This window comes from Gobio gobio (genome assembly GCF_949357685.1).
Source record: "Gobio gobio genome assembly, chromosome: 10".
In the NCBI taxonomy this organism is placed as follows: Eukaryota; Metazoa; Chordata; class Actinopteri; order Cypriniformes; family Gobionidae; genus Gobio; species Gobio gobio.
This window is the reverse complement of record NC_137116.1, coordinates 51,459,900-51,471,378: the sequence shown is the minus strand read 5'-3', so window position 1 is coordinate 51,471,378 and position 11,479 is coordinate 51,459,900. Positions and strand designations below refer to the sequence as shown.

Genomic DNA, 11,479 nt, shown 5'->3' with positions numbered 1-11,479 from the left:
TTTTAGCTGCATATATTCAAAGCCTTCCAATGATTCAGCATGTTTATTTTGATATTACATAAGTCATATCCGTTATCTTCTGCTGTTGGCTGGTGTTATAAGATCAAACCAGACTAAACAAACTGAACAAACATTTCAGGAGCAACTCATTTAATTACCCATCCTGCCCTCCATCTCTGGCGCTCCTGTCCTAACAGAGACAATGAATTATCCTGGGACGTGCTGCGAGCTCTCCTAAACCAAGCTCTGCTTTCAGCAGACCCCCCAAATTGAGACGCGTGTGGGTCGTTTCCTGAAGGAGGGCCGTGGAATGCCGAACAGGTATGTCAGTGACCCCTGACCTCGTGTTTTTACTGACATGAAAGTTGACCCTGTGTAAACCCCCGCTCTCCAGTAGCCTTTCTTACAGGCTTTGAAGTCCGCTCATGGTTTTTCCCATGGTTCCCCTCCATCCAATCAGGGCGTCGGAGGCGGAGCGAGGGATTTGCACACTTAAATGGGGTCTGAAGTTTCAAACTAGCACTTGAGTCGTCTTTATCATCGTGGGCTAATAAAAGAGCGAGCGCTGTTGGTGTCAGATGAGCCGGGGCAGCGGGCGGCTGTCACTCTCTCCTCTGCTGAGCAGGCAGCCACAGACGTCAGTGCTGTCATACCTTCATGCAGCTTTATATTACATAGACCCCCACTGCGTCTCCATTTCAGAGCGCCTCTCGCTCTTACCTAAGCGCGGCCCATAATCAGCGCTGAAGTGCATAGAGAAGGTGACTCATTATAGCGGGACACAGCCGTTAAACCAGCACTATTAAATCAGCCTGAGCGAGTCCCGCTGGGGGCCAGTGGTGCATTGTAAGACGATGATGTACAAGACTTAATGTGGATGTGAAGAAAAGGCACTATTCTGACATGCATAAAGCACTCTAATTTATGCCTGGGCTGATTTTGAACAGACAGCTTGCCTGAATGATAGTAATCAGACGCGGTTTGGTTATCTGTCGTCCCTTGAAGTTCTATTTATTTATGCATTCGATTTTATTTCTATGGTTTTTTGCTTCCTGAAGCAAAGCATTTCTGAGTATTCTCCGTTTCGGCTCACCAGGGGAGTTGTGCGTATCTTCATCTAGAACTCGGAGAGTAAAGATCTCTGACTCATCAAACTGAGCGCCGGCATTGTGATTGAACTGAACAAAAACAGGATTCTGGGTAAAAAAAAGAAACACTAAGCACAAAAGCCAACTTATGAATCACACACATTAATCTGCAAATTTATGACTCACTGGCTTTTTTGAGAAGCACAAGCTTGTCACAATGGTCCCGGAAGGAAAAACGTGAGTGAAGTTTTAAAAACTAAACACAAGGCAGTTTAACAAGTTTAGCAATCTCGTCAAAAATACAGAAATAGGTGATATTTGAAAATGTAATTTATTCCCGTTATGGCGAAGCCATTCATGTTCAACATGCTAATACAGTAAACCTGCTAATACAGTAAACTATATAGTAAACCTGCTAATACAGTAAACCTGCTAATACAGTAAACTATATAGTAAACCTGGTAATACAGTAAACTATATAGTAAACCTGCTAATACAGTAAACTATATAGTAAACCTGCTAATACAGTAAACTATATAGTAAACCTGCTAATACAGTAAACTATATAGTAAACCTGCTAATACAGTAAACTATACAGTAAACCTGCTAATACAGTAAACTATATAGTAAACCTGCTAATACAGTAAACTATATAGTAAACCTGCTAATACAGTAAACTATATAGTAAACCTGCTAATACAGTAAACCTGCTAATACAGTAAACTATACAGTAAACTATACAGTAAACCTGCTAATACAGTAAACTATACAGTAAACTATACAGTAAACCTGCTAATACAGTAAACTATACAGTAAACCTGCTAATACAGTAAACTATACAGTAAACTATACAGTAAACCTGCTAATACAGTAAACTATACAGTAAACCTGCTAATACAGTAAACTATACAGTAAACCTGCTAATACAGTAAACTATATAATAAACCTGCTAATACAGTAAACTATACAGTAAACTATACAGTAAACTATATAGTAAACCTGCTAATACAGTAAACTATATAGTAAACCTGCTAATACAGTAAACTATACAGTAAACCTGCTAATACAGTAAACTATACAGTAAACTATATAGTAAACCTGCTAATACAGTAAACTATACAGTAAACCTGCTAATACAGTAAACTATACAGTAAACCTGCTAATACAGTAAACTATACAGTAAACCTGCTAATACAGTAAACTATACAGTAAACTATACAGTAAACCTGCTAATACAGTAAACTATATAATAAACCTGCTAATACAGTAAACTATACAGTAAACCTGCTAATACAGTAAACTATATAGTAAACCTGCTAATACAGTAAACTATACAGTAAACCTGCTAATACAGTAAACTATACAGTAAACCTGCTAATACAGTAAACTATACAGTAAACCTGCTAATACAGTAAACTATACAGTAAACTATACAGTAAACCTGCTAATACAGTAAACTATACAGTAAACCTGCTAATACAGTAAACTATACAGTAAACTATACAGTAAACCTGCTAATACAGTAAACTATACAGTAAACCTGCTAATACAGTAAACTATACAGTAAACCTGCTAATACAGTAAACTATACAGTAAACCTGCTAATACAGTAAACTATACAGTAAACCTGCTAATACAGTAAACTATTCAGTAAACTATACAGTAAACCTGCTAATACAGTAAACTATACAGTAAACCTGCTAATACAGTAAACTATACAGTAAACTATACAGTAAACCTGCTAATACAGTAAACTATACAGTAAACCTGCTAATACAGTAAACTATACAGTAAACCTGCTAATACAGAAAACTATTCAGTAAACAATACAGTAAACTATACAGTAAACCTGCTAATACAGTAAACTATACAGTAAACCTGCTAATACAGAAAACTATTCAGTAAACAATACAGTAAACTATACAGTAAACCTGCTAATACAGTAAACTATAGAGTAAACTATACAGTAAACCTGCTAATACAGTAAACTATACAGTAAACCTGCTAATACAGTAAACTATACAGTAAACCTGCTAATACAGTAAACTATACAGTAAACCTGCTAATACAGTAAACTATTCAGTAAACTATACAGTAAACTATACAGTAAACCTGCTAATACAGTAAACTATTCAGTAAACTATACAGTAAACTATACAGTAAACCTGCTAATACAGTAAACTATACAGTAAACTATACAGTAAACCTGTTAATACAGTAAACTATACAGTAAACCTGCTAATACAGTAAACTATACAGTAAACCTGCTAATACAGTAAACTATACAGTAAACTATACAGTAAACCTGTTAATACAGTAAACTATACAGTAAACCTGCTAATACAGTAAACTATACAGTAAACCTGCTAATACAGTAAACTATACAGTAAACTATACAGTAAACCTGCTAATACAGTAAACTATACAGTAAACCTGCTAATACAGTAAACTATACAGTAAACCTGCTAATACAGTAAACTATACAGTAAACTATACAGTAAACCTGCTAATACAGTAAACATGCCGCTGTTTGTCAAATAACAAAAGAAAAAGAGAAAATCACTCAGTGCTCTTGGCTAAATAACCTTTGTAGCTTTATTATGTATCAGTGTATATTTAATTAATGTGAAGACTACTGTTTTTAGTTCTTATTTTTAATTACAAAGATAAATTAAAATAAAAAATATAATGGTACACTGGTTCAGGTGTCTTTGTTTATCTGGATGTTCTTGATGTTAAGTTTTAGGTTGATATAACTATATATTACCAGGTCAAGCAAAGGGTTTTTGGTATTTAAATATTGGCATTACATTTTTGGTTTGTTGACATTGATGTTAAAATGATATTGTCAGATTTGTGACATTAATCTTTGCTAAAACACTGCTGGTCACTTTCAGAAGTTGTAGCGATGCTTTCTTTTCCCAGAAAGAATGTGAAACACATAAATGGCATCATTCTCAGTTTTTAAATATTTGTTTAATATAATTTAAATAGATTTTACACACTTAAAGCAATATCATATCGAATATCGCATTGTTTAACAAGGATATCGCATATCGCATTTTTCTTCAATATCGCACAGCCCTAAGTTCAAAATTAACACTAAAGACATTTATAATGTTGCAAAAGATTTATATTTCAAAAAAAATTTATTCTTTTGAACTGTTTTAACATTTATAATAATAACCATTATAAATATTTGAGCATGAATAATAATTGATAATAACACAATAATACTGTATTTTGATCAAATAAATGCAGCTTTCATAAGCATAAGAGACTTATTTCAAACTTCTGTGTAGTGTTTGTAATATACTTTTTAAACAATGGTACGATGTTGATAAGCCTACTTTTTGTCTAATGCAATGACATTCACATAAGTGTGACTCAAGAGTTTAAATGCATTATTTGGGGCCACTAGTCACTTCATGCATTTTGATCAATTGCTATCTAATTGTACATGCACATTCAATTTACACTTGGCCACAAAATGTGTCTCCACAGAACGGATATAAATACAATCTTCCCACGCTATGCAAATATAACAGAGTTCCGCGGGTGATGATGATGCTAATGCCGGGGCAGCAAAACTCTCTGTTAAACGCCCTCTTCAGCCCATATGGAGATTAATGTTTTTAATTTTTTGTTTGTTTCTCCATCCATGTGCCTCCTCCACGTGTCATTTGCGGGGCTCCCAAACTTCCGTATGCTGATGCTGTTTTGTTTGGGAGGAGTAAAGTTTACATATGTGGCCTGAACAACCATGCATTTACACATGGCTTGTCTTTGTATGCGTTTGAGTGATCGGATTACTATCCGTCTCATGTGGGTCATTGAGGCCATTTACACTTGGGTCTTTAATATACATTCTGTAAAGAAGATGACCAGGTGTAAAACCCCTCGAATATAGGTTTACATCAGTTGTATTGTGTGTTTAGGCGCATGACCAAAGGGAAGGGAACATGCAGAAGACCCGGGAGAGCAAGTGCCATTCAAACAATAATCTGCGCGGGAAAGGGAGGACATTCGGGACAAGAGACGTGGGGGATGGGTCTGCGAGTCTTTTATCTCAAGTTTCCCACATCCTGCCGCCGAGTTTAAAACCGGCCACCCAATTTGAAAGAATGCCTGGTATGCGCCTCATTTCCATAAAGCGACCGGCATTGTCCTCTGTCTAAATAAAGCCTGTCGACCGCCAATAGGAGAGAGAAAACTTTGCGCGCTAATTTGAGATTAATGAGGTAATGTAGTGCACGCGGTCTTAATATACACTTTGCAGACCTACTTCACATGACCGAAACAAAAGAGTCCAATGGGATGAGGATGATGCATATAGAAGGAAAACGTGGGTTGCATTGACTCTTTTTTTTTTCTTTTAAATCCCTGACCACAAAAAATAATTGCATCCCTTGCATGCAGGGAAAACTTTTTGTGCACATTGACTTTTAAACTGTATCTAAATGTACTAAAGCTCCCTGTCTTTTTAAAAGATTATCTATTTTTGTAATACTCTTAGTGAATAAGGTTCCGAATCTGTAACGTGGGCTTTGTTATATACACTCCGCCATGTGACGCATTCTCCCTGTCTTCCCCACGCCGGCTCAACGCCCTCAAAAAAAAGCCTCGACTATTTGGCGCGTTTTGATTCCCGCCACGTCTACGTTTTCCTCTATTTTCATATTTGATTGACCTTTTCTGCAGAGGCAGGCGTTTTGCTCATTGGCTGAATCGTGTTTGTGGGCGGGGCCATTGTTGACGTACTGGCAGTTTGCGCCCTCCCTTTTACTACTGGTATATAACGGCTCTTGCCCCTCCTTCACGATTTAGAAAGCCGGGTATTTACGTCCGTTGCGCACCTCAGACAATAATATTTATCTTCGACATATTAATCGTTTGTTTATTGAATATTCCAAACTGGAATAGACCTTGCACGGTCGTTTAAAGGATCGCCTTTAAACCCATCGAGCCTCGATGAGAAGGGATTTCTACAGGTTTGCAGACCGGATCCTTCACGTAGACCTTCCCTACATCCATCTCTACACGACGGATTTCGACCTCAACATTGGAATAACCCTCAAGGAGAACTCTCATTTCGGATTATAAAATGCTTCTATCAAAATTCAACACGTTTGCTCACATTTCCACCGTGGACATGCCGGCGAAAATCCAGCTTCAAGGTTAGTGGACGGTTATTCTCTCGCTCTCGTGCTCGCTTGTGCGCGTGTGTGTGTTGTGGTCTTGGGCTCGTTCACGTCAGCAGACTGAGCGCTGGGACTAGCGCGTGCGTCAGCTTTCGCATTATTATATAATTATGATATGACTTTTATCCATTCTTATGAGTATATCATATGTTGTATCGACAGTTAAGGAGAAAGAGCCGTTCGAGAAGGTGTATCAAGTCGGCTCTGTGCTGGGAAGCGGTGGTTTCGGGACGGTGTACGCGGGTTTAAGGATCGCTGATGGCGCGCCGGTAGGTTTTGAATGGATTATTATTGTTTACATCACTGTGTGAACGTTTAATATAACATATATATATATATATATATATATATATATATATATATATATATATATATATATATATATATATATATATATATATTCACTACACTGTTTAATATGATACATTTGTTTATAATTTCTAGGTTGCCATCAAGCATGTTGCAAAAGATCGTGTGACCGAATGGGGAGAGTTGGTGAGTAAGCTATTCAATTACATAGGTTGTTTACATACTATTTGTATAGGAAATGTGTTTTTAAATGCGACATGACAACGTCGCTAAAACGAACATGTCCTCCGTTTCCAGCCCAATGGCGCGCGCGTCCCCATGGAGATCGTCCTGTTAAAGAAGGTCGGCACTGGATTCCGTGGCGTGATCAAGATGCTGGACTGGTACGAGCGATCGGACAGCTTCATTATCGTCATGGAAAGACCGGAGACCGTCAAGGACCTGTTTGATTTCATCACGGAGAAGGGCGCGTTACCGGAGGAGCTGGCCAGGAACTTTTTCCGCCAGGTTCTGGAGGCGGTGCGTCATTGCCACAACAGCGGCGTCGTTCACCGTGACATTAAAGACGAGAACATTCTCATCGATCTGCGAACCGGCGATCTGAAGCTCATCGACTTCGGATCGGGGGCATTGCTCAAAGACACAGTTTACACCGATTTCGACGGTAAGAGCCATTTGCATGACCTTCAAGCCCGGGGTTCCCACGGTCACAGAAAACGTGGCACGATCAGGGACTTTAAAATGCACGCTTGTATTGCAATTTCTATTGTGGATATGAATGTTTATTATAAAAAATAATAATATTTAAAGGATTTAAAATTGCCTTAAAATGCACTAAATGTATATAAATATAAGATAGAAATGTCTCACTGTGTTTTTAAATATATTTAGAATATATTTAAACATGTAAATTTGATGTTAATAGGGTTTGGGAACCATGTCACGCTTTAGAAAGGGTGTGTGTGTGTTTATAATGGAGGCAGTCTTTTACGTTTTAAAGCATGCATCACACAAATTCGGCATTGATCGGTTGATGTGTGTGTTATTATGACGCTCTCTCATCCCGGTTTTGAAAGCTAAATGACTCGGCGGGATGATTTGTTTATTTTTGTGTAATGTTGCTTTGGAGAAAAAGCAAGTCTGTGGGTTGTGGGTTTGGCGCCCCTGCCGGTGGGAATCGTAATTATTACAACTCAAAGTTTGTAAACACAAGTCACATGGCAACCGGTTTCTCCACATGAGCGCGCCTACTGTCACGCTCCCGCGGCACATGACTGTGCACATTAACATTGAGCCACAGTTCAAACACTACACACCTTTTCCTGCCACACCTTTTTACTACAGTGTTTGGTTTAGTGCCTCGTTTTCTCAGGCTCAAGTGCACAATCATGGATTTTAAATGCATTTTTCCTTTTTCTCTCTTCAGGTACACGTGTTTACAGTCCACCAGAGTGGATCAAATTTCACCGCTACCACGGCAGATCCGCCACCGTGTGGTCTCTGGGCATTCTGCTGTACGACATGGTCTGTGGGGACATCCCATTCGAACAGGACGAGGAGATCGTGCGCGGACAGGTGCTGTTCAGGCGGAGAATCTCCACAGGTGAGACATGCGGATCATGTGACGCCATCTTAAAGGAGTTTTATGCCTTTATTGCCGGGGCTATAACAACACATCCTGTTCTGTTACAGAGTGTCAGCAGCTTATCAAGTGGTGCTTGGCCCTCCGCCCCGCAGAACGCCCGTCTTTCGAGGACATCATCAACCACCCTTGGATGGACACGGCGCCCTCTACAGACAACACTGAGATCAGGCTTCACAGCATCAGCCACGAGCATCAGCCCGCTGCTTTCCCAGCAGTCGCTGTGTGCAAATGACTCTATCTGAACGCATACGTAGAGACTTTCCATTACAGCAGCAATCCACCCAGGGGACCTGTGGACTGAGCAGTGCAAAAAAAAAAAAACATGTTACTCTTTTGTTTTGAGCATTGCTGCTAGGTGGGAGTTCTAGGCTAGGCCCGGAAAAAGAGAGGAGAGGTCCACCTTTTAAGTGAGATCTCGTCTCCGGCTCCCCGGTGGCTCAGGGTCCCAAAAGTCTGGCTCGTAGGAACCAAATGACTGTCAACACGGGTAGATGGAGAAGCTCTTCGCAGCCAGTGTTAGGGAGGAGCTCGGGAACCCCCCCGAAGCGGCGGTCAGAAGTCGTGCCGTGATGACGGGCGGCTTTGGTGTGCGCTGTTCCTTTAGGACGCAGATCAGCCGAGCTTAATAATTTTAGTGCCTTCTGTGCAAGATCAAGGGTTTGTTTGTTCGTTTTAGTTCTTTTGTGGAAATACTTGAATTGAGTAATAGCCACTGTAACACTCTCCTCCTTAACCAGATGTCTTTTTTTACCTTCTTGCTTCCACTTGACCTGCCCCAGGCGGGTTACTGTCGGTCTTACTCTAATACGTCAGAGAGAGTAACCAAATCGACCTCACAAAACCTCTGCAGAATGAAAAGTCTTACCTCACTCTTTCAGGCCGCTGTTTCTTTTTCCTCTTCCTTTGTACTGAGTAACCCTCAACAACTACCACTCGTTGTCACAGATGCACAAAGCAATGCAACTACAACGTAAAAGACTACATTTTCTGCATATTGTTTTTGTTTCTATTGTAAATAGCTCGATTCCATGGCGAGGCGTATGTGTACATGATATTTATTGGAGTGTCTTAAACTTAAAAGCGAGATCGAAGTGGAAGTATTTATTTATTTATTTATAGAAGAGCAATTTTCTGCAAAGTTTTTCTCATTCCACCAACGAAGGGCCCACAGATTATTTAAATGTATTTTTACCATATTTAAAGCCTTTTTTTGAGAACGATATGTGTACATATATGTTGTAAATAATCCTCGAAAGCACTTCCGTTTCTCGATGCATGGAGAACTGCTGATGGTGAACCCTACCAGTCTGAAGTCATGTTTGTCACCTAATTTAAACCCGTCTGCTGTGCATATGTTAGAGAAAATGACCTCATGAATGTTTGAGGAACGAGTGATTTTACATGGTTTCTTTTTCACCTTTAGTAGGCATGATTGCAACTTGGAATATTTTTATTTTATTTTTTTTGATTTAGCGATGTAAATTATGTTTAGAAAGCTATTTTTTTACACAATTGTCAATAAATATTTTTTTAACATTCATTCTGCTCTCCCTGGTATGACTTGCTCTTTTAGGTTCGCAGCGATATGAGTTTTCGGTCTTATAAACTGCTTTAAACCGACAACTAGCAGATGCCATTTGAGAAGTAGAGATGGGCAGATTGCACTGGTATTAGTTGTAAATCCATTTAACTAACTTTAATAATGCTCTTATCGTTTTATATTGATAGTGTATCTTTAATCTGGGGTGATTATAACCACAGGGCTCCAGATTTCTTAAAGCTGGACTCCTGTACCGGAGACATCCAATAGCTAACAGCCTATATACTTTATCTGTGTTTTTGTAGATAGCGTCAAGTATGCTTTAAATAGCATTAAAAAGATACCGTTCCTTTTACAACAGAAAGATACAGAGATATATGTAAACCCTGACTGAGTGCACAGTTACTCTGTGGCCTTGGCTCCAGAAGTATTTATCCCATTCATTTTTTCCATAGGCATTTCAAAGAATTGTTCATAAATAACTTCTGAGCCATGAACCAAACCAACCAGCTCTGAGATGAATCACTACATTGTAAATGTCTTTGATTTCATGTATTTGAAATTTTTTTTTTTAATAATTTATAAAACAGGACTGTTGATGTAATTAAATTGTTGGCTTAAAGTCTTTGATTATGTGTTTATATACGTGTTTATACACTATTGCAATATATATATATATACTGTATGTATACACAAGTATATAAAAACACATGCACATATATATATATATATATATATATATATATATTGTCAAACCCCTTTTTTTTTAAATAAAGTAACTACACATTTATTATCATTTATTGACACCATAAAGTCAATATTAAACCGTTGTAGTTTTTAGTCAATGTTTATTAGCCTTAAGGTCATTTATATGCTTGTGTACTGTTAAAAGCTGATAAACGGTTTAAATATTTACAGTCTTCTAAGAAAACAGACCAAAAATATTGACGACTTATCTTGCACTCAGGGGCATGTACAAATATTTACCCAATAAAATGCTTTCTCAAACCACCTGATTCCATTTAGCAATAGCAAAAAAAGAAAGAAATTCATGTTTGAAAGGCACCTTCCCCAATACGGCCCACCCAAACTTAAAAAAGTAGAGGAAAATTGCACATGTCATTCTTGGCACTAAGGTAGGTCTGTCTTGAAAGATTTATCATTAAAATTGTTAAATAAATAAATGTGTAACCCTACTGTCATGCCTCATGAAGGTTAAGTATAATACTGTGCCAGAGAGCAGTGTCAGATTGTGCTCGGAACATTTAAGATTGATCTTGTCTGAGAAATTTGTTGAATGTTGTTTGCCTCTCCTATGTACCATACAACGCAGGACAGCATGGCCCCCAGTATGGGGCGTCCTGACCTGATCCCATTGTGGGCCCATGACTGCTGCTGCCCTCCCTATGAGGACACACACGGCCAAGCAGGGAACGTTCTTGTTAAGCCTTTCATTAATCCTCTCACAATAACCTTCTCAACGTTTACACCGCAGCTCTAAATAAGTTACAATGCGGTGCATATGACCCGAGGCGCACCTGATCGGTCGGCATCCGCAGGGGTATGTAACTAAACCTGACGTGGGCCGATTTAAGAGGGAAACAACGCCTGATTCATTCACTCTTCCCGTCATGAGCTTTGACAAATGACCAGAGCAGAGCCAGAATAGCCCAATTGGTGGATGCCAAGTTCAAAA

The 11,479-nt window shown here is 38.8% G+C and overlaps 1 protein-coding gene across 1 annotated transcript; it reads left to right on the top strand.

The window, feature by feature from the left end:
- Positions 1 to 5,895: 5,895 nt before the first annotated feature.
- Positions 5,896 to 9,783, top strand: pim1 (Pim-1 proto-oncogene, serine/threonine kinase). The gene is made up of 6 exons (XM_079827499.1): positions 5,896 to 6,265; positions 6,452 to 6,558; positions 6,734 to 6,784; positions 6,896 to 7,262; positions 8,025 to 8,201; positions 8,291 to 9,783. The coding sequence occupies exons 1-6, from the start codon at positions 6,193 to 6,195 to the stop codon at positions 8,473 to 8,475; spliced, it is 960 nt and encodes a 319-aa protein (XP_079683625.1). The 5' UTR covers positions 5,896 to 6,192; the 3' UTR covers positions 8,476 to 9,783.
- The last annotated feature ends 1,696 nt before the right edge of the window (positions 9,784 to 11,479 follow it).